The 24,634-nt window shown below is 39.7% G+C and overlaps 1 protein-coding gene and 1 long non-coding RNA gene across 5 annotated transcripts in view; one reads left to right on the top strand and one right to left on the bottom strand.

The window, feature by feature from the left end:
- MYPN (myopalladin) overlaps nt 1–24,634 on the top strand; it is a 99,336-nt gene that overhangs the window by 34,856 nt on the left and 39,846 nt on the right. For all 4 annotated transcript variants that reach the window (XM_067710755.1, XM_067710757.1, XM_067710754.1 and 1 more), the window contains 8 exons: nt 4,542–4,717; nt 7,822–7,873; nt 11,022–11,136; nt 12,270–12,341; nt 19,031–19,172; nt 20,946–20,969; nt 23,282–23,398; nt 23,882–24,254. In XM_067710755.1, the coding sequence (XP_067566856.1) occupies nt 7,866–7,873; nt 11,022–11,136; nt 12,270–12,341; nt 19,031–19,172; nt 20,946–20,969; nt 23,282–23,398; nt 23,882–24,254 (851 nt within the window). In that variant the 5' untranslated portion in view covers nt 4,542–4,717; nt 7,822–7,865. The remainder of the gene's footprint in view (nt 1–4,541; nt 4,718–7,821; nt 7,874–11,021; nt 11,137–12,269; nt 12,342–19,030; nt 19,173–20,945; nt 20,970–23,281; nt 23,399–23,881; nt 24,255–24,634) is intronic.
- Nucleotides 1–24,634, bottom strand: part of LOC137209292 (uncharacterized) — a 100,478-nt gene that overhangs the window by 45,905 nt on the left and 29,939 nt on the right. The window lies entirely within an intron of this gene.

Here is a 24,634-nt window from a genome sequence, read left to right as displayed (position 1 = left end):
TGTTATCCAAAGAAATGAGATAACCTTATAGTGTTTATATAAGGGAAGGTGTTTGTTTGTTTTGAAATATTTGTATTTGTCTTATCAAATTAATACAGGTACATTGCTTAACAAGTCAAATAATATTAAAAAACGGATCATTTTCAACTATTTTTGCAGTTTCCTATTTATTCACCTCTAGATTTCTAAATTATATGCCAGTGGTTCTCAAACTTTTTGTTCTCAGGACCCTTTTACAGTCTAAAAAATTATTGAGACGCAAAAGACGTTCTGTCTATGTGAATTATATCTATAATTATCATATTAGAAATTAAAACTGAGGAACTTTTTAAATAGTTGCTTACTTATTTTAAAATAACAGTGATAAACATGCTCATATAATTTTATGAAAAGTAACTGTATTTTCCCCAAAAAATATTTGAGTGAGAAGAGTGACATTGTTTCATGTTTTCTGCAAACCTCGTTAATGTCTGGCATAATAGAAGACAGCTAGATTGTCCTATCTACTTCTGCACTTGGTTTGCTGTGATATGTTGTCTGGGTTGCAGTTAACTTTAAAAATCTGGCATTGTACAGATATGTAGCTGGAAGCAGGAGGAATACTTTAATAGCCCTTGCAGATAATGTGGCTATTCTGATTTGATACTACATGAAAATTCAACTGCAGTAGTTTCTTAAAGGTTAGTTGCAATGTGAAATCTGAAACCACACCAATGAACTTTTGTACCCTGCTGTACTAAAACCCTCTGTCTGTCTTGAACTTTGAACGGATAACATCACGTATTGGTCATTTGGAAAATGAGTAATGTAGATCTTCCAAATGTTGACACATTTTATTATATAATATTTAGAAACTCATATATGTTAATATCATGGATTTCATTAAAAATCTCTTTAAGTATTAGGAAGCCCTAAACTCACTATGGGAGATACAAGTTTTCCAAAACTCTAATTTTTCCTTGAAAGCTCAAATTTTTTCATTGGCAACAAATAGGATCAGTTATTTTTACTTGAAACAACAGGCTTACTTCCTTCATTTTTGAGAAAACGTCTGCCAGATACCCAAATCTGAATAACCATAATTTGTCAGCTGTTCTTGCAAGTTAAGATACTGCCTCATGCATTAAGTGCCTAGTTCAACTTAAAAAGCCACACAAGTGCTCTTCTGTATTCAGGAGAAATGCCTCATGCTACTTCCCATTTCGCCACCCAGAACGTTAAAAAGATGTGGACTCGAGGTTGAGATGCAATAAATGTAATGATTTTTACTGCTTCATTGAGGACATTTTTAAGTGAACCTGGCTTTTTTTTTGTTAACTGCAAGTGTGGTGGTGAAGAACCCAATGACCACTACTCAGTCTTATGCTGCTGAAGCACCAGTAATTTTACCCACTGTGGCTTTTGCACCATCAGTGTAAATGTTAACACAGTGAAAAGGCAAATAATATCTTAGTATTATAGGAAAATAGTTTAGTCTTCACAGAAAGTGAAAGGGAAGAGAACCACTGTAATATGCTTATAAACCACTATTGCTTGGTATGCTGATGCTATTTTCTCTTTACTTCCTGTTCCAGAAGATGGTGGTTTAGCACCCCTTCACTAAACCAGAACCTCCATTGTTCCTTCCTTCATTGCCTCAGTATAATCATAGCACACTCTTGTTTTAAAAAATTTAATGTTTAACTTCTTGTTACTATGTAAGTATTATTTTCTGCCAAGCCCAATAGGGAAAAATGACTGCTTCCTTGCTTGTATAACTTTTAATTTTCACCTGGAGTTGATGACTGTCTCGTTTTTTATATGCTTAGCTCTGTGGTCCTAAGACAATTCATCTCAGTTTTCCAATATATTTGTAAAACATTTCCTAAATACTCTGTTCCACACAGTTAAGCCGCCAGGCCCATCTATTCTTTACCCTTCTTCCTCTTGCTCCAATATGGAGCAGCTGCTCACACAGCCAACAACTCAGCCTTCAGCCTGGGGCATCTCCTAACTGCTCAGAAGAGAGGATGCAACCTGCTGGGGGAATCTAAATGTTCATTTTCTAAACCTGCAATCAGTGACCCTATTTTAAGCTCTGTATCTCCCTCCTCCATTGTCAGTGTGTTTCCACACCCCCAAACTTGTATCTCTAAATCCTGAAACTTGCTGGGGTTTTGCTGCACAAATTGCTTTCTTTCACTGACATCCCCAAGGAGGCACTTAGTTTTCAGATTTTTCAACTCTCCTCGCTTCTCATTCTGCTTTCCAACCTTCCAAAAGTGTTTGAGGTCTCAGGTCTGCTGTTATCTCCCTTCCCATTCTTTTGGACCTTGTGCTTTTATCCCTTTAAAAACCTCCTTTATTCTCATTTTAGGGTCATTTCCAGCAGAGAGTAAAGATAAACACATGTTTTTCTGGACATTCACTATTTGTATTTACAACTACCTTGCTCTGAGGGTTTGTTCATACAAGCTCCATGCGGTCCTGCTGAGATGCATGCTTTGGAAGATTTAGAAACCCATGTCAGCAGCTGCATGTACTGCTGCCGCCACAACAGATCAAACAATGGCAGAGAATTTGATGAAGCAAATAAAATACTTACGAAATATTAACTATCAATTCTTCCCATCATTTGGTCTTTCAACAAATCCAACACAATTTTTCTGCATACCTACTATGTGCCAGGATGCTGCTGTAAGTGTGGGATTATATTGGTAAGACTGACAAGGTCCTCTCGTGGAGTTTATAATATAGTAGGGGGAGCAAATAATAACAAAGTCAGCAAGCATATAAGATAATTTCAGATAATAATAAGTGCTATGAAGATAACACAAGAGGATAATGTGAGAGTGTCTGAGGATAAAGAAGCTACATTAGGAAGAGGTTCAGGGACGGCCTCTCCGAGGAGGTGACATTTGAACTGAGGCCTGACTGATGAGAAGGGCCTATTTTTATAAAGACTGGGGGACAAGGATTTCAGGAAGTACAAAAATCCTAACATGGAGAGTAGCTTAATGTGTTCACAGAATAGAAAGAAGACCAATGTTGTTGCAACACAGTAAACGGAGAATGATGGGAGAAGGGATCCAGCAGTCAGAGCTGGGAGGCAGGTTTGAATGTTATCCCAAGTAGAGGTGATAATTGAAACTAAGGGATGAGGTAATGGCTAAAGGAGAAAGTGTACAGAAAACTGGACTAGGCAGTGTGGATGCTGCATGAGCTTGTAAGCCACCGTCCCTACCTTCAAAGAACTTACAATTTAGTGAAATTGGTGAGACAAGACAGATTCCCCAAATAGAGGATTATAAAAGACAGTATAAGGGAGACAGGCTCAGTGCTTTGCAATGACCTAGAGGGAGGGGATGTGGGGACATGTGTATGCACATGGCTCATTCGCTTTGTTGTGCAACAGAAACTAACATGGTATTGTGAAGCAATTCTACTCCAAGAAAGAGCTATTAAAAAAAAGACAGTATATAATCAAGCCTTGCATGACACAGTATAGTTTAAAAAGAAAAAGGTAAACAATCATTGAGAATTGATGGTAAAAGGTGCTTTGCGTAGGAGGTGATACCTGAGCCAAACTGATGGATGAGTTATATTTGCAGTAGCTGAAAGGTGAGGAAGAGAATCTCAGCTAGAGAGAAACACATGAGCAGAGGCTCGAATGTAGGGGTGAATATGACATACTTATGGAACAGTAGAGAAAAGCTTAACTCTTGGGAAGCCATTGAATAGGTGAGTTTCCTTAAATGTGCTTTAGAATCTTGCTTTATAAATGGTGGGAGGGAGGGGTTCAAGCACTGAGTGGTTAGATCTCAAATTACAATAAAGATTAACGATTGCCAGGACTCCTTAATTTTTGACATTGAATAACGGTAACGTCTCCACCTAATTTCTTTTTAATATGATGTTGATTAATAATTATTACTTTAAAAATGAAAACAATTATAAAAAGGGGTACACTGAGACACCTCACCCCATCTGTCTTCATCCATCTTGTTTCCCCTCACCCCAATAGGAAGCCACTTTGATTTTCATTCCATTCTTTCCAGTTTTCCTTATGCATATGCAAACAACATGACTCTATCTTATTTCCTGCCCCGTTTTAGTTTCCTAGGGCTACTATAACAAAGTACCACAAACTTGATGGCTTACACAACAGAAATTTACTGTCTCACACTTCTGGAGGCTAGGAGTCCAGAATCAAAGTATCAGCAGGGCTGTGCTCCCTCTGAAACTCTGAGAAGGCTCCTTCCTTGTGTTTTCTAGCTTCTGGTGGTGGCGTTCCTTGGCATTCATTGGCTTGTGGCTGCATCACTTCAATTTCTTCTTTCAGTTGTATCATTCTTAATAGGAGCCACTTGCTAATTTCCTGAAAAAAGTGTCACTGCGAATCCTGCCATTCCTTCTCATTGTTACAACCAAATTACACCATAATAATGGATTGTTTAATGTTCTGACTCTAAGTTTGCCACAGTTTTCTTCTCAGGGAATATCTGAAGCCATTTATGTTATTAATTCTCACATTTCAGTCATGCCAATGTTCTTCCTTGCAGGTGGTACTGTGAAGGCAAGGAGCTTGAAAATTCCCCAGACGTTCACATCATCCAGGCAGGAAAACTGCACTCACTGACCATTGCTGAAGCCTTTGAAGAGGACACAGGACGCTATTCCTGCTTTGCTTCTAACATCTATGGGACAGATTCAACTTCTGCTGAGATTTACATAGAAGGTAAAGCAAAATACTCTTGGAGCATGGCACTTACAGTAAGATATATAGTTATAATAAATAAGTATTTATTGAGGGCCTGCTCTACCACACACTCTTCAGTGGGGATAACAGCATTGAGCCAAACAGACAAAAATCCCTACGTTCGTGGATAGATGGCATTTACATTGTAATAGGAGAGACAGAAAATAAATGAGATAAATAAAATATATAATATGTTAGGTACATGAAATGATTCTGATCATCAGTTTCAATGTGTGTGTGTCTCATGGGGGAGGCGGTTCCCACACCAGCAACAAGCAATTCTTCACGGCACCAATTTGGTTTCCTACAGTTTAACTCAATTCTGACCCATCTACCTGGAGATGGGTGTCAGATCCAACAAGTTAAGGGCTCAGTCCCACAAGACTGCTCACCCCCACCCCCTTCAGATGCCAATCACACGCAGTAGGTGGACAGGTTACCCACAACTTCTGTCTGACTTGGCTACAAATTGGAGGTTCTCACAAACCCCTCTTCAGGTTCAATTAATTTGCTAGGGTCGTTCACAGAACTCAGGGAAACACTTAATTATTTTTACCGGTTTACTACAGGGTGTGATAAAGGATATAGATGAACAGTCAGATGAAGAGATACAGAGGGCGAGGTGGGAGGGTCCTGAGCACAGGAGCTCTGTCCCCGTGGAGTTGGGGTGCGTCACCCTCCCAGTGTGCTTACGTTCACCAACCTAGAAGCTCTCCAAACCCCATACTATTAGAATTTTATGGAGGTGTCCTCACACAGGCATGATCAACTATTAACTCCATTTCCTGCCCTTCTAACCTTTCTGGAGTATGAGGTGTGGGGCTGAAAATTCCAAGCGTCAAAATTATGGCTTGGTTTTCGGGTGACCAGCCCGCACCCAGGAGCCATCCCGAGTCACCTCATTAGAACAAAGGACGCTTCCAGTGCTCTCATCACTTAGGAATTTATTAGAGTTTTAGGAGCCCTGTGTCAGGGACCTGGTCAAAGACAAGTATTAGAACAAGAGATGCTCCTAAGTGCTCATCACTTAGGGAATAATAAGGCTTTTAGAAGCTCTGTGCCAGGAACCAGGGGCAGAGACCAAAATATATGTTTTCTGTTATCTTACAGCATATATGAGCATATGAAAGAAATAGAAAGCAAGGAAAAGGGATAGGAAGTATGTGTATGTATATATGTGGCGTGTGTGTTTGCATGCATGTGTGTGTGTGTGTGTGTGTACAGGCGGATGTACAAGACCTCACTCACCAGGTGACATATAAATGAAGACCTGAAGGAACTGAGGGAGTGAGCCACAAAGATAGATATTCAAGGGAAAAACATTCTAGGCAGAGAAATCAGTAAGTGCAGTGGCCCAGAAGAGGGAGTGTGTCTGTCTTAGGGGACGGAGATGAGCAGTTGAGGTCAGAAGTTCAAGATGGGGTGAAGGTGAGAGGAAGCAGGTGAGCAGATCATGTAGGTCCTCACGGGTCACTGCAAGGACCTGGCTTTTACTCTGAAGGAGATGGGAAGCTCTGGAGGATTCTAGGCAGAGATGTGACATGATCGGACTTAGTTTTTAACAGGGCCACTCTGGCTCCTGGTTGAAAATATACCAAAAGGAGCAGAAGCAGGGAGACCATTTGGGAGCCTTGGAAAGGCATTTATATCAGGACCAAAATTAGATGACTAATTTTAGGGAACAAATCAATTTATTTACCTGTATATTGACCTCAGTTTTTGTATTTATTTATTTATTTATGGCTAAGTTGGGTTTTTGTTGCTGCGAGTGGGCTTTCTCTAGTTGTGGCGAGCGGGGGCTACTCTTTGTTGCGGTGCGCGGGCTTCTCATTGCAGTGGCTTCTCTTGTTGCGGAGCATGGGCTCTAGGCACACGGGCTTCAGTAGTTGTGGCACGTGGGCTCTAGAGCACAGGCTCAGTAGTTGCGGCGCACGGGCTTAGTTGCTCTGCGGCATGTGGGATTATTCCACACTAGGGCTCAAACCTGTGTCCCCTGCATTGGCAGGTGGATTCTTAACCACTGCACCACCAGAGAAGCCCTGGGAGCCATTCTTTGGTACTTTTATCATCTCTAATACCTTATGTATGCCTTGCTTTTAGCACTTAAATATTGTATTATTATGGTATAAAGGCGGGAACTGTCTCATTCTTCTTTATATCTCCAACACCTTATATAGTACCAAGTACATAGTGGTTATTTAATAAACTTTTATTGAATAGATGATTGAATAATGATAATAACAATGAATAATATATGAATAGAAGTGTGTTACATGTTCTCATCCTCAAATATTTGGAGTACAATAAATACCTCCAGATTTAGCTGTGTGATATCTTCCTGGAATTCACTATCTTGAGAAGCAAAGCCAGGATCAAAGCTCTGCTAACAGTGCTGAGATTGGATTGCTGATTTTTAAAAATTTGTAGTAACAGAGCTTCAAACACCCCCACTCCCAAGATGAAATGTGACTTGTTAATATTAGGACTGGATGGAAGAGCATCCACCTACACCTACAACGTTTGGAATCTAATGTAATCCCTTCTTTTATTTAATCTATGTAGGCCAAGAGCAAGAGGATTTATGGACACCACAGAATGTCTGCAAAGACTGCTCTGTTAGTCTAAAGGCATCAGCAGGTGTTTTATATACAAGAACACGTGGAATTTGGACCAGTTAATTTGAACTCTGTCACTAACTAGCCATGTGACCTGAGCAAGTACTTCAACTACTAAGGGTCTAGTTCCTCATCTGTAAACTACGTGTTAGTTTAGGTAATCACTGAGATTATTTCTAGGTCTAAAATTCTATAGGTCTTCAAATGCCTAGGAACCAGTTTAAGAAATTTTTTTTTAGGGGTCTTCCCTGGTGGCACAGTGGTTAGGACTCTGCACTCCCAATGCAGGGGGCCTGGGTTCGATCCCTGATCAGGGAACTAGATCCCACATGCATGCCGCAAGAGTTCACATGCCACAACTAAGGAGCCCACGAGCCGCAACTAAAACCCAGCACAACCAAATAAAAATAAATAAATACATTAAAAAATTTTTTTTTAAATTACATGTCTTATTTTTATTTTTTCCAGGGGTTTCTTCTTCTGACTCAGAAGGGGACCCTAACAAGGACGAAATGAATCGGTAATTCCAATTTTCTATCTTATTTAGCATGCTCAGGTCCTGAGAAAGCTGCTAATTGTTTAGTAGAACTTGAAGAGGGGGGCTCCAGGGTTTGACCTCAAAAAAAAATAAGATTGGGTGGATTTGGAGAAAATGCTATATCTTTTGCTTGTTGCTGCTTAAAAGATTAATTTTAATATTCCCAATATTTTAAAAATGAAGTATCACGTATGAAATATCATCATACTTATATGTAAAGAGTAAAAAACAAATAACTCAGTGGTTAAAAAAAAATTCATGTTTTCTAACTAAATAATAGTATTCAAAATAACACACAGTCTGGTGAACAAAAATTATATGTATGAGTGATCTGGGCAAGACACAGCCTTTTTGCTAAACGATTGTATTGGGTAGTGAACAAAGTTACATTACTTTCCACAACCATTGGTTAAGCACCTCCTCTACACCAGGAACTTCACTAGATGCACTGGGTACTAAGAAAAATCAGATGCTTCCTGCCTTCAAGAGGCTCACAGTCTAGGAGAGGGAAATATATGCATAGCAAATATAGCAAAAGATGTATACCACACATATAGACAGTAAGAGTAATAAAGTGTAATAGACTATGATATAACCGTGTGCAGGGTTTAAGGACTTGGCACAAAGGGCTCTTTATTGGTTGGGGAGGGAAAGAGAGATCAGGAAAGGCTTCACAGAGTTGGTGACCTTGAGCTGGGTCTTAAAAGAGCAGTAGGTGGACACCCCCGAACAAGGGAGGAAAGGGTATTTCGGGAAGAGGAGACTGTGGACAGAAGGCATGGGAACTAGAAACAGACACAACAGCCATCCCTTGAGACTACCTGAAACATGGGCAATGTCTGGAAGACAGGTTAAGGAGCCGATAACTGAATTTGCATATTCTTTCCTCTCCTACAGAAGGCAAGCTCTTAAGGGCAGAAATCATGACTTATTCTTCAAAACGTGGGGGGTATGCCTACTTTGGAATGATAATTTGCTTTTAGCTTTTGTGCACACATGAAAATTCATAACCAGAGTAAATGATTTCTCCCTTTAACTCTCTTCCTTATCATTCTCATGGCTTCAGTTCAGTTCCTCTTCTTTCCTGTCTCTTTATGCCAGTCCCCTCCTTATAGAGTCCCTTCCTTATAGATACTCCAACCTTTTTCTCTTTTACAGTCTCCAAACTACATACAGCCAGTTCAAAGATAATTATGATCTTATCATTTTCCCGATTTAAAAAAATTATTACCTATGGGAAAATAAAAATCAAACACAAAACAAACGACATTTTAAAAAATCTCAACGTGGGCATACAAAGCTTTATTCAATAGAGTATCAACCAGGCTTTCCTGCCCCTCCTCCCCCAATCCCCCACCTCAGGCTCTCTACATGGCTGCCATCTCACTCAAACAATGTGCGGTTCATTTTCACCCCTTCGTTCAAGCTGTTCACTTTGCTAGGAATGACCTATCTTCTCTGCCTGGCAAACTCTTGTTTATCCTTCAAAGCCCAGTCAAGTTCTATAATAAGCTCCTCTGCCATTGCACATACATCGCTCCTTCCTCAAGGCTCTCATAACATGGGTATGAATTAGAGCCTAATGGGTATGAATTTGATATACGAACTTAAATAAGCAAGAAATATCTCATTTGTTCATTTTCTTTAAATCTACTTGTAGTAGTTAGGATTTAGCTCCAGTTGTGTGTAATAGTGACCCCAAATAACAGTAACTTAAATAAGACAAATATTTTTCTCCTTTACATAAAAATATGAATTTGGCTGGTAAAACAGCTCCAAATTCCACTGGGTTCCGGTCTGCTTCCAGCTTTCTGCTTCACCTCATTCTAAGATGTGTCCTCATCTTCTTAGATTGAAAGGAATAAAGGACATACCCTACTCCCCTTTTAAGGTCATCTCTCTTAAATTACATACATCACTATCCTTCATATCCCATGACCAGAAAGTAGGCATGTGGCCACAGCTAGCTTCAATGAAGGTTGGGAAATGCAATCTTTATTTGGAGTAGCTGTGTAAAGAAATCAGGGATTCTAACATTGTAGAAGAAGAAGACAGATGCTTCAGGAACACTGATAGCCTCTACACCATCAAATGATTCTGCTTCTGAGATTCCATCCTACCTGGCTCTGGGAAAAAATTCAATCAGTCATTATTGGGTGTCCCTTTCCCCCTCCAAATCTGTGCAAAGATTCCCGGGATATAGCAGATACAGAGATGTAGATATATAGATTGATATTAAACACTGCTCTAAGCATCTTACATGAATTACCTTATTTAACCCTCACAAAAACCCTATGAGGTAAGAATTATTATTTCCTCATTTTAGAGATGAGAAAGCTGAGGCAGAGAGAGGTAACATCTAGACAAAAGGAAAGCCCATCCTGTCATCGGTCATCTATCCCCACAGGTTATGGGTGAGAGGCCCATGTCCCAGATCTCAAGGTCCCTTCAAGTCTAGTGCTTTGTTTCTTCCTGATATGTTTGGGTACTGATATCTTTAGCAAGATTGGGAGCCTTTAATCAAGGGATTGTCGTCCCCTCTGGACTCAGGTTCTCCCTCTTGTTAGGTTCTCTGGCAAGATCCCTGGACCTCTCTCTTCCCCACAACAAAACTGAAATAATCTACCCTCTGCAGCCTTCTCAAGAATACTTTCTGGCTCCCTTGCCCTTCAAACAATCTCTTTAATTTAATTTGTGTAAACCTGAAGAGCTCATTGACTCAGGCTATTTCTGCTTTTTGCCATGCCAGAATCCCAGAAGCAAAGATTTACAAAGCCTGGCCTCCTACTTGAAATAGGAGGGGGAGGGAAAACACAGAGGGCAAAACCAAAACAGATCTCAAACAATCTTCTGCACATGCTCTGTCACAGCACTTGTCTTGAATCTCAGTGAGTTGAGAATATGCTGGAGTCCCCAGCTCTGCCAACAGCAGCTAAGTCAAGGACAGAACTGGCGTCTTATGATCTTCCTGTTTACACTGCCTAACAAAGTGTGTAGCAAAGCCCTCAGTAAATGTTTGTGTAATATTGTTGAACGAAGATTTCTGTAAGCATTTCTGAAAGCTTTGCTGAAAGGATTTTCACAACGATGATAGGTCTGTTTTATAATCTATATTTTAATCACTTCTCAGAATCCAGAAGCCAAGTGAGGTGTCATCCCCTCCCACTACTTCTGCAGCCATTCCTTCAGCAGTACCCCAAGCCCAGCCTGTGGTGGCCCAGCCCAGTGTGTCAACCGTTCAGCAGGTACAAGGGTCTAAGTGAGACACAAGCGCCATGGATTGTGACAGGCAGGCACTGTGACCATGACCATCTTGTATGGCATGATCATGTTCTCCTCTGTTGCAACTTCATAATGACCTTGGGCAACACACTTCTATAGTCATGATAATCACTTTGTGTTTCTGATGTACAATATCAGTAGTTCCCCCGGCTTTGGGAACATATTCTCTAACTTCATAGGCAAATTTCATAGCAAAAGAAACTCTACAAAGTAGTCTCTGATATTCCAGCTTTATGAAGGGCATTGACTACATATACAATGAGCTGCCAGCTCTCACACTGGCCCAAGACACTCTGTATCATGAAACTGAGTTTCATGGAGCTATTAAAAAAAAAAAATTCTACTTTCTAAGATAGAGCAACCATGAAATTAATTTTTAGAAAACCTCAAAGTCTCTCATCCTTCAAGTTAACAATGATGATGATGATAAGAGTGATGCTTATTGTAAAAACATTTTTAAAATACAGAAAGTATATTAAGTAAAAACTTTAGTCAAGGTTCGACTCCTCTGCCCCCACTCTTCAGAGGTACCTCCTGTTAGTAATTTCTAGCAGATAGTTCCAGGCATTTTCTATGCATATCTGTAAATGTATATTATGCATATACTTTAAAAATATGAAATCATACTAATAGAAACATACTTATAATGTGTTATTGATATATTTAAATATAAATATTGATGTATATAAAGATCTACAACCTTTAAAAAAGTTTTTAAAGTACTTATCTGACCCATTTAGTAATGCAGAGGGGTCACATTTTAGTTCTAATTCAGTAGTTTTAAAACTGATCTGTGGAGCCTCAGGGGTCTATGGAACCTCTTCAGGGGGTTAGGGTTCATTACATAGCTCTATATGTGAGGGGGTGGGGATGGCCAGCACGTATTTACGGCCACCATGACCTAGAAAGAAATACAATCAGTTCAGCATGAAATTTCATGTCTGCAATTCATAGACTTAGAAAACGTCAGTCTTTGGTTTTAGATTAATTTCATACACCAAATTCTTTAGCTGCATTATACCTATCTATCATCTGTCTACCTACCTATCTGATAATCCCAGTGACAATGAATCTATTGTTGGTTCCCTTCTAACAGTGTCAGAGCCCTCCCAACTATCTGCAAGGATTGGATGGAAAACCTATCATTGCAGCTCCTGTGTTTACAAAGGTAATCAAACTATAACTTCTTTCTGTCAAGGCTTTAAACACACCACAATACCCAAACAAAGTTGTAGGATTCAAAATTCACTGATTTTATCTCAGGATTTTGGTCTCTTATAAGTACAGGATAGGATTTGGGGTTTTGTGGTAGCTGTTACCATGTCGCTCCAAGTTGCAGATTTCTAATATTAGTTTGTGTAATAAGGGAAAGGTCATCCCCACTCATCACATTGATCTCTGTGGCCATCCTATTGCTTTTAAACACAGTAGCCACACCTAGGGGTCAGGTGATACACTTCTAGGCACTTACTATCCAAGGGTTTCTCTGGATGTCTTTGGTATTCAAGGAGATGGAGTTACATGCTCTTAAGAAGCTTAATACAAAGCCTCACTCTAGAACAAAGAGCTTTCTTTTTCTAATCCATGGTATCAACTACTGTGGTGGCATCAAATTCTGAGTCTCATAATCTTTGTATTTAGAACTGGAAATTTTACTCAGGCACTTTCATTTACAAATGAAAAAACCAAGGGAGGGCCAAGGAGATTAAACAATGTATCCAATGTCACAGAACTAGCAAGTGGCCGAATCAGGACTAGAAACAAGTTGTCCCAATTCTGTCTACTGTTCTTTCCCTTATATAACATAGACTTAGTTTATATGTTGCCCAGGACAATAAACTCAAAGGTGCAAAACTGAGTCATATTGGATTTGTTTTGGTATTATGAAAACCACATGGATGGAGTCTATGCCTGGATTTACAGTTTATTGTTTGTAATGAATACCAAACTTAAGCCAAAGAAATTTTATCCACTCAGAAGTATGATTTAGAGGAATGGTTCTCAATCAGGGTTAATTTTGTCCCTCGAAGGACATTTGGCAATGTCCGGAGACATTTTTTTGATTTTCACAACAGGGGGCTGGCATCCAGAGATACTGTTAAATATCTTGTAATACACGGGATGACAGCCTCCTGCAACAAAGAATTATCCAGCCCAAACTGTCAATTAGTCCTGGGGTGAGAAATCATGCTATAGAGCAAAGTGGAAAAAAAAAAAAAATGTCTTTTCCAATGCGTACTGATCCTAAAAGTATTGCTAAATTCACAACTTCCACAGAAACATCCATTTTAGTGACGTTCCACCATATCAGCTCATCCAAGATGGTTTTCCAAAATCAAGCAGAGTCTAAGAGTGAGACATGTTTATCCATAACTGTATCAGGTTGGCAAACATTCTTATGTGAAACAAGATGCCTCTCAATTTTTCAGGTTTGTCTCTTGTAACCGCTTTCGGAATTTAAGTTTTGCTATTCTCAAAGACTTGAAGTAGGAAAGCAACATGTTGTGATTTGGTGAATACCAGACTTGGATGAAGAGTTATAAGTGGACCTGTGTGTGTGTGCGTGCACGGGCGCGCGCGTGTGTGTGTAATGTAGCTAACAGAGCTACCCCTAAGTGTCTCCTAGTTCACTGCTAAGTCACCTAGCCTTAAAACAGAGCTTTAAATGCCGAGAAATCAGGACACTTTAATTTGTCGTGCCTATTTGTCAGGCAATGCTGACTCTTCAAAGGCAACTAAATCACAGAATAATTTATACCCAGTCCCAAACTGACATCTCCTCCACTCGTCTCCTCAACACCATCTGCCCAGCTAGACAGCAAAGAGGTGTCCTTATCTCCCTCCACACTTTCAAATATTTTTGGGTGCTCTACATCACCTGGTACATGCCTCTGGTACAACATTTAGCACAATAATAAAGATGTTTAGTTTTCTGTCTCTCCCAAGCGCCTTGAAGGCTATCTCTAATATCTACATAGGAGTCCATAATGGTTATAATAGGTCCAAAGCCATTTTTGTCATTCTGAAAAGCCTAACAGGACTTTAAAACCTATTCTTTACATTTAATTTTCATGGACTGGTTAGCCTCAACTTTAGCTGCTTTTGTGTGGTGACTGATTACCTCCCTCTAATTAGACGCTCTGATTTGCAGATACCTATATGCCTTTGATGAATAAAAATGGGGAAGATAATTAGTCATTAGTATATGTTGTTAATTAGATACATCTCCAAAAACATTAGATCCATGGTGGGAAAACAGTCCCTAGTACAGGGACTCAAACTCCGGTGAGGCTTTCTCAGCCCTCGGGAAGTGTGCTTTTGCCTCCATAAATGGGATCAGGGTTGTTCAGACGTAGGGCACTAGCATAGGCCGTGGCTCAGATTCCAGAGGGACTTATCAGCAATGCTGTGCTTGCATTAGTTTCCATGAGTGAGGGTAGGATTGAGGTCATCGTCACTGCCAGTGACATTAGAAAATTTCTGAGTCAGAGCCACTGATGGTGGTAATCACGTGGCACAGGCCCTGATAACTGATCACTGGCATATGTTTGTTCAGGTTATTCCTTGCTCTGTTTACTTCTTTAGGGACTTCTGGCATTCCAATCCCTATGACTCACTTTCTATACTGCCCAACAATTATTTCTCTGCCAATAATGGCAAGAAGCCATTCTTTTGAAAGCAACGATTAGAGAGCAGAGTTTTATTTAACTCCTTGTACCTCCTTTGGTGATAGGGAAGTACTGGTATTATCTTCTTTTTAAAGAAGGTTAAAATGAAAATGAGGGTTGCCCAGCAAAACAGTGGTAGAGTTTGAAAGAAGTCTGGGGTCCCATGTGCTAATTCACTGCTCTACCTATAGAGGATACCTATATTTTTAAAATATTTTATGGAGATAGACTATCCTCCATCCTCTATACAGTATCAAAAACTTTCACTCTGTTTAATGGGGGGAAAACAGTGCTCACACTCCTTGAGTGTGAAGGGAGGTAGATGATCAAATTAGAATCTTACTCCTATCACTGTTCCCACTCCAACAGCAGCTGCTCTGGCAGGCTTTCAAGGCTGCAGCCCTGGCTCCAGCTGCTTCAGCAGTAATTTGAAGAGTGCAAGGGGGCAGGGGAAGTGAGAATTTGAGGAACGGCACTTCATTATATAATAGCTGAGGCAGGAAACCCTGAAATGACAGGTACAGTGGTTGGCCCTAGATTCCTGAAGATTACATGGGCCCCTGTCCACAACCTGACAATTCCAGAGACTTCTCTGATTCAACTGTTGCACTGGGCACCTGTGACAATATAGGGGCAAAAAGGTCTTCAATCAAACGGTTCTTTATCAGTAAAAACTGCTGTGATCCAACTCCGGTCTAAAAGCACTATAACATTCACTTCCAGCATCTCCCAAGGTGCAAAAATAGCAACTAGATTTAAAAAAAGAATAAAGTGACAATATGAACCTTACAGCTGATATCTTTTAACCAATAAGGGAGATGCCTTTTCTCAAGGATGTCCCTGCATTATATCTGTGGGTATAGGTCTTACTAAGCAAGAACTGTGTCCTTTCAACTCACATTTACAGCACCTGGCACAGAGCTTGGCACAAAGCGGGAACATAATTATATTTATTCTGTGGTGAACTGCTTCCATTTCAGCTAAGAAGGAATTATTGCTTTTATCACTTTGTGGCTTCAGAGTGTTGTTAGGAGTAGAGAAAAAATCCAATGTCAAATGGCCGTGGAAGACATGCTTCTCAAGTCTCTGTGTTGTCAAGTCATCCTACAAAGAATGTCTTCCTGGATGGTCAGTATGGTGATGACACACAAGACAGATTTGCACTTTGGATACTGTTTACTGCAGGAGGTTGCAGACTTTTCATTATAGGGACTTCAGTTCAGATCCATAATTCCTAGTTAAGACTAACTTAATCTTAGCTAGTTGGGGAATGTTTCATGTCTTATTCGTCTTCAGTGAAGTCAAGATAAATATGATCAAGTCTTACACAATGTGCCATTAGTAACAGCCTAAGACCTACTGCTGTGTTGAACACGGCCCCATCTAAACTATGTTCAAATGGTGTAACTGGTTTGGACCGGATGTGCAGCAATGTGAGCCGATTTCTTCTTATGAGACTTTTGTAGAAAAGCACAGTTTTCAGCAGTAACAACTATCATTGTCCTTCAAATTATGACCTTCAACAACCCTTTCTAAGTGCCTTGTAAGATGACCCCTGGCAACTCCTTTACTGAGTATTGACGGTGTGTCACACTGGAATGAGCTTCCATCTCATATCACAGTCCCTTAGCTGGCATATTCTAGAACTATAGTATCTCAGGTATCTGGCTAGACTCTCCAATAGAACACAGGTTTTGGCCTTCAATTTCAAGTGAATAATTACAACCAACTAATGTTGCTCTCAACTGTAACATATTCTCTCAAGGAGGTCCTTTTGCAAGCAGGACCTTGGTGTAACCTCTGCAGATTGAGAATTGGTTCATATATCTGAACCTCAAGCCATGTCAGAATGTAGATTGACCTCATTCTGCTTACATCTATTAATTATTTATTTATTTATTTTTACGGTACTCGGGCCTCTCACTGTTGTGGCCTCTCCCGTTGCGGAGCACAGGCTCCTGACGCACAGGCTCAGCGGCCATGGCTCTAGGGCCCAGCCAATCCGCGGCATGTGGGATCTTCCCGGACCGGGGCACGAACCCGTGTCCCCTGCATCGGCGGGCGGACTCTCAACCACTGCGCCACCAGGGAAGCCCTACATCCATTTTTTAAATGTGCCATATTTTATTCATTCAATCCCTTCTGCCACCACCACTTTTTTTGCTTTGGTTTTCTTATTTGTTTGCCTCAAGAAGGAACGAAACTCCATTATGTATGAATCCCAGGGAGATGTCTGACTGTCATTAAAGTTTTCAATGGGCCCCCAAAACTACCATCTTAGCACAGAATTTGCTCAGATGTCAGGGTGGAGGGCATATTCACCAGCTTGCCAGGAGCACCCAAGACTCATTGATGCTCCCTGCTTACTGAGAACATTCCATTCTTATCACTAGAAGCTATTGTTTTGGGGTAGACAAGGAATAACCAGGTTTTTAATCAAATAGTTCCTTATTACTTCAACAACCACTCTGTGAAAATCACAGACTGAATTCCTTCAGCAAACAAATTTGGGAATGCAAAAAAAGAACAAAACACTAACTCCAAACTATAGCGCCCCCTGGCCGTCACAATATCAACTAACACATCCTTCTGAGGTAAAAGTCTCCTACTACAGCTAAAGCCATGTGGTTAAACCCACCCCAGTATTCCTAAAATAAACGCCATAAATATGATAGGTCTAAGCACAAAATATCATATATTGTTAAGAGCTATAAACAATCACAAGATATTTGTAAGAGTAAATGACAAAAGCAAAAAAACTACTGGCCTTCCCCTTCTCCAAAGCAAGAGCCAATATGTCCTAAATACAGACCCAAAATTGTAATAATGGGAAAGCCTTGCAGCATTTGTTGCTGATAGAGCTTGTAGAGAAAGTTAATCACAACCTTTCCATGTTTATCATCTTTAGGCCTATATTAAAAATAAAAATGTGCCCACATATATGCCAAAGGAGCATTTCATAATCAAATGAAGTACCAACTACACAAACGTATGTGTGACTTTAAGCTCACAAATCATGATGAGTGAAAGATAAGTTGTGAAAGGAAAATGTGAGTTCCATTCTCCCATAGCATCTATTATAGAATATACCGATATTTTACAATGGAAAGTGATTTTTGTGAACTTTTTTGGGGGGAAGCGTGAAAGAGCATTTAACAATGCCTTCACAAAATTATGACATATTTTACCACGACCTAAGACTCCACATGTGACAATGATTTCATAGAGATTGTCATTGTTTACCTCCCTCAACAGACATCGAGGCTATCCTGTGAAGAACACATAAGGAAAAGAAAATAGCAAAACAAACGTCAATTTCCAGGACTACAGAAAGTAGGCAAGGCAAAGCCAAGAAAATAGTCACTTACTTAGGCCACAGAGATAGTCCACCTTGTGGAACAGTCTTGTGTGGAAAAATATACATTACTCCCATACTGAATACACCTAGTAGATATTCACTGCAGATTTTTTAAATTGTTATTATTTCTGAAAACCAAACTCTACTTGGGCATTTTCTTAAAGGAAGCAGAATTACTTTACCAAATATTAGTATTTTTGCAAACCCTCAAAATGTTTCACCTAGTATTCAATAAATTTTTCTGGCACTGCAACAGAGAGGAAAAGGAAGAAGCTAGTGAGGAAAAAGCTTCCTATGCACTCAGATGATTCTGTCTTTAAAAACAGATTCAGGGACTTCCCTGGTGGCCCAGTGGTTGAGAATCTGCCTGCCAATGCAGGGGACACAGGTTCAAGCCCTGGTCCGGGAAAATCCCATATGCCGCGGAATAACTGGGCCCGTGCACCACAACTACTGAGCGTGTGCTCTGGAGCCCACAGGCCACAACTACTGAGCCCACATGCCACAACTACTGGAGACCGTGCTCTGCAACAAGAGAAGTCACCGCAGTGAGAAGCCCACGCACCGCAGTGAAGAATAGCCCCCGCTCGCCGCAACTAGAGAAAGCCTGTACGCAGCAAGGAAGACCCAATGCAGCCAAAAATAAATAAATTAATTAATTAAAAAAAATAGATTCAATGTGCATCCAGAGAATTGAAGCTGCTGGAAATGTACAAGATATGGAGAAAATCCAAATATGGAGGCAATGGTATCTTTTTCGAAAATTCAGCACTGGGAGTAGATTCCAAAAATATATACTTTTTGGTTCTAACAATACTCTTCTCATTACAGATGTTACAAAATTTATCAGCCTCTGAGGGTCAGCTAGTTGTCTTTGAATGCAGAGTAAAAGGAGCTCCATCTCCTAGAGTTGAGTGGTATAGAGAAGGGACCTTGATAGAAGATTCTCCAGATTTTAGAATTTTACAGAAAAGTAAGTTGGTGCTTTAAAATTATTTTTCTGATAATTTTTATAGATTTATTGTATACATTTATTTTTATAACTTTTAACAACTAATTAAAATGTAATAAAAAGAATAAAATAAAAAAACTTATACTCCACCAAACTAAACCCTATTATTAATATTTTGGTATATATTCTCCAAAAATTTTTCCATGCATATATTTTCTTTAAATAAAATTTTTTTTGTAAATTGATTTTTTCACTCAACATTTCATGAACATCTTTCCATATTAATATAGCACTTTTTTACTTTTAAAAGTAAGTTGATACAATCAATTTCATATTTACTTACTCTCCTATTGTTGAAAATGTAGACTGTCCACAAATTTTTACTATTAGAAACTATATTTCAAAGCTTGTTAACAGAGAAGATCTTTGTGAATATCTATGAATAAATCTGAGTACTAGAATTGCTACTGTAAATTCACATTTTTTTAGGCTTTTAATATAAATCATCAAAATGCCATCCAAAAAGGTTGAACTAAATTTAGGATGATTATATAACTGATGATCTAACCTGGGACACCTTGGGGAGTAACAGAGGGTGCTAGTAATCATTACACAGAGATCCCAGGAATAAACCAGATCATCCCAGTTGAACTGGGACACATGCTGTTTCAATTACATTCTACTACAACCAGCAACACATGGGAACTTCTTTTGTCTTATACCTTCACTATCAATGGGTATTAAACAGTTTTTAAATCTTCACTAATTTTATAGGTCCCAAATGGGAATACTTGTTTTAATCTGCTCTTCACTAATGAGATGTGGAAAGGAACTTTTTTTTCCTATTTATTGGGTCTTTGAATTTACTTTAAAATTACCTATTATATCCTTTGTTCATTGTTTATTGAGGTTTTACTCTTTTTATTGTAAGAATTATTTATATATCCAAGCGGTTAATTCTTCTTTTCTTGTCATGCAGTGCTTTCACCTTGACCCATTTCAGTCGTAAAATATGTTGAAAATTATTTGCTTCTTGGTTAATTTGTTTCTGCCTATCACAGAATAGATATATGAATCAAACTACTATCAGATTTAACAACAATGATATATTCTGAATAGCAGCAACAATGATATATTCTGAATACCATTTAAGCTGAGGCAAAAAACCTCCACTAGTTCTATCAGTGTAGAAGAATGTAACTAAATTCAACAACTATTCCTTGAGTGCCTGCAATTCTATAAACCTTAGTTGAGCACCTGTTTTCAGTACCAAGTGGGCACCTTCAGGAATGCCAAAGAATTTTAAGACAAAGAACTGCTCCTGAGGAACCTGTCATCTATCCTGAGGCTCTTAATATTAGAAACCTTAGGGCAGGAGGTCTACGCTACATTATATCAGGATGTGAGAGCCCAAAGCCAAGCATGATCTCTCAGTCTTCACAAACTTTTTCAGGTCAGGCTGAATGGGTACAATAAAAGCAAGTCATCCTGAATCCCAACTAATTCAGTAACTTTTCCTCACCTAAGGTTTATGTGTCCCAAGTGGAACCCAAGTATGTCCCAAGATACAGCCACATCATTTAGTTAGCAGCTCTCTTGCTGCCCTTCTGTGATAATGATCCTATCCCTGTCAAGGTCATTGGTGCTTAGGTCATTTTACTTAAAATTTACAGATTAGCCTCGTCAAATTACTCATGAGTATGCAAAAGACACTTCTATAGGAAGCTTCTGATAAAAATATCACCTCTCAGTAAAATAAATGCTCAGAATCTTTTAATTTTTTTTTTCTTTTAGAACCTCGATCCATGGCAGAGCCAGGTAAAGATCATTTTAACTTTAATTTCATTTGTATGTGATCCGTGACTTGAAATATATAATAAACATATTGAAATTACACTGTTGTCAAGAAAAAAAGTTTTACAAAGAAGATGGAAGCCAACTCTAGCTACGACTGTAGGAGAAGGAAAGGCAAGCATGTGCAAGTTTGGAATATATATTCAATAGCTAATGTGAATGCAGTTAGTTCTGCGTTGTTGAGGAATGTTTCTTAGGAATATTTTCCCTCTTCCATTGGCCCCTACTCATGACCTCCTTAAACTGGGCAGAGCAATTTCCATGATGCTATCAATTCCAATTCCACAGCCTACGTATCTCAAAAGTTATGCATCAGATTTTGAAATTCACAGAATCAATAAAATGTTTATGATGTTATTTGATTTGGTTGGGAGGATATTAAGATGACACATGGAAGCTCTTACCTCTAGAAAATACAAGTTGCTCACAAAACACAGCATAAACATCTGAATGTCCTCTCTATCATCACCCTGAAAAATAAGATTGTATTTGTGCCCATGGGTAAGAGTGATGGTTTGGAATTTCATTATTATAATTCTTGCTTCTGAAAACTGAATGGAAAGGCATTCTCGATGTAGACATTGAATATCCATGTTGCATAACCCTACACTAGGCCCTTGGGGATACAGTAAAGACCAGAGTGCTCTGGCTCTAGCATTGCTTGTAGTGGAGAAGCATTTTTCCCTTTGAAAATATTTCAGGCTTTTGATACTTTCAACCAAAGCAAGCTTTTTCACTAGGCAGTCTCATACAGAAAATAGTTTCAGAGTCACCCAAAAGGGGTCCCTGTTCAAAACAAGCCCCAGCTCCATGATCTAAAATTTCATGTTCAGAGAGTTCTTCTTTCCACCTTGGATAAAGCAAATACCCTTTGGAGACAGAATACTATATCTTATCAGGCAGGTATAGTGTAGTATGAATGAATTTATCAGATCATTTTCCGAATGCAGGTTGCTGAAAGATGAGAGTGCAAATGTTTGGGAAGGGAACAGAGAGAAGGAAGCATAAGACTCACAGAAAGGACATAGAGGTACCAAAACCAGACTTTGCCTCTCCATCATTTAGGATTCTTTGGGCAGCACGTAAACAAGACCTAACCAAAAATGGCTTAATCAACGTGAAAAATGTATCTTGTTACATAGCATGATGCCCTAAGAAATGGTAGTCTTGAGATTGGTTAATTTAGCATCTCAGAGATCATCAGGGGCCAAGCTTTTTATTTTTTTCTCCCCGTTCTGTCATCTTCAGAGTTTCCTCTTAGACTGGTTCTACTCATATACCCAAGACGGCTGCCACAGTTCTAGGTATTACATGCAGATGACAACATCCAAAAGCAAAAATTGGGAAAAACGCTCTCTTTTACCCCTTTTAAAAGGCAAGAAAAACTTACCCAGAAACTCCCCAGGAGATTTCCCCTAATATCTTATTGACCAGAATTGTGTGTCACATGCTACCACCTTAGCAAGAATAGAATGGTAGGGCTTCCCTCGTGGCGCAGTGGTTGAGAGTCTGCCTGCCGAGGTAAGAGACACGGGTTCGTGCCCCGGTCCGGGAAAATCCCACATGCCGCGGAGCGGCTGGGCCCATGAGCCATGGTCGCTGAGCCTGCGCGTCCGCTCCGCCAACAAGAGAAGCCACAACAGTGAGAGGCCCGCGTACTGCAAAAAAAAAAAAAGAATAGAGTGGTATTTCACACAGACCTATTTTTGCTTTAAATCCTAATTTGTTTTTGTGATTTTTAAGCTCATTGTTTCTTGGTCCTTTTTTTTTTTTTTTTCTTTGGTACGCGGGCCTCTCACTGTTGTGGCCTCTCCCGTTGCGGAGCACAGGCTCCGGACGCGCAGGCTCAGTGGCCATGGCTCACGGGCCCAGACGCTCCGCGGCATGTGGGATCTTCCTGGACCGGGGCACGAACCCGTGTCCCCTGCATCAGCAGGCGGACTCTCAACCACTGCGCCACCAGGGAAGCCCTCTTGGTCCTATTTTTGACATCTGGACTGATGACATAAAAACAGATAATCTGCAAATCCATAATATACATTATATTATCATTAAATCCTCTTGTTGATTGTCTGCATGGAGTTATTCATTTTACTTCCTTTGGCTCATTTACTATGCTAATCAGTCAATTCAATCAAATAATTGGACTAAGTGTTTTCAAACAATTAATATAATCGGCTTCTTCTATTGACTTTTATAGAATCACCATCTAATATCAGAAAATTCCATAATTCCATTGCCATAAATAAGTAACCATTCTGCTTTATTGGCTTTAGAGGAGATCTGTACTTTGGTCATTGCTGAGGTATTTGCAGAAGACTCTGGGTGCTTCACCTGTACTGCAAGCAATAAATACGGCACAGTGTCAAGCATTGCACAGCTAGATGTAAGAGGTAAGGGCTCTTTCAATGCCAGAACAGTTTAGTCTATGACTTTGATTATGAGTACGGACAATGTATATTACCCTCTCTTACTGCTTTTCATATGAAGCTAGCTTGGCTCTCCTAAAATTTTTTGAATTACTGAGGAAAGTGTCCTTGAACAGAATCCAGTTTTCAATTTCTCATTGCATTTATCACCACCACCCCAGTTATCCTGCTGTTATTTATTATACTCCCTAAGAAAACATCTCCTTGATCTTACCTAAACTTCCAAAATTCTTTCCAAAATGGTACTTAGATTTTTTTAGTTTTGTTTTTGTTTTTCCTGTATCCTTACCATTCTTTAATGTCCCAGATTGTGTTTTCTGTTTTTGACAAGCATTTCCATTAGCACATTTTGCCTGGGTTGGATACATGCCCTGTCTCAGGGTTATAATCCTATCTCAGTCTTGTTGAGTAAGGCTAACACCTCAGGTCTTGTTATCATCCTTTCAGGAAATGAAGACCCCAGAAACAATGGGTCTCTTCACTCAGTCAACTCTACCACCAACCTGGCTGTTATTGATCAACAGTCATCCCCACCCAACCCAGAGCCTCCTTCTGTGGAACAACTCCCTAAACCCAAACTGGAAGGCGTTCTGGTGAATCACAACGAGCCCCGGTCCAGCTCAAGGATCGGGCTCCGTGTCCACTTCAACCTGCCTGAAGATGACAAAGGAAGTGAAGCATCCTCTGAGGGTGGCATGGTGACCACCAACCAGACCAGGCCTGATTCCTTCCAGGAGAGATTCAATGGACAGTCAGCAAAAATCCCTGAGCCTTCCTCGCCCGTCAAAGAGCCCCCTCCGGTTCTGGCCAAACCCAAACTGTAAGTAAAAATTAGAATGGATAACCAAGAGTGCCTGTGACCTTCTCTGACTCTGCCCTTCTTAAAAATGATGGAGCTAAAAAGGGAAATGATGAAATGAGAAAACACACATTAAATGCTTTGCAAATCATAATCCTTACATCAGTGTAAGTGTACTATCACTTTCATCCTTACTATTCATATTCTACCTCCAAGAAATGTTACTCCTAAACTAGCTCAAAAAGATGTTTGTCTAACATTAGAGGGCTCCAGGTGAAGCACTTCTACCCTCTTCTTATAAAGTCCTTTCTCATGTCTAATAATCTTTACGGTGTGAAATTTCATCTTTCTATTCCCCATTTCTGCTTTAAGTTTTTGTAGTCATTATAGAAAAGATACCT

Source organism: Pseudorca crassidens, chromosome 16 (assembly GCF_039906515.1).
Source record: "Pseudorca crassidens isolate mPseCra1 chromosome 16, mPseCra1.hap1, whole genome shotgun sequence".
Taxonomy (NCBI): Eukaryota; Metazoa; Chordata; class Mammalia; order Artiodactyla; family Delphinidae; genus Pseudorca; species Pseudorca crassidens.
This window is presented reverse-complemented; position numbering and strand designations above follow the sequence as displayed.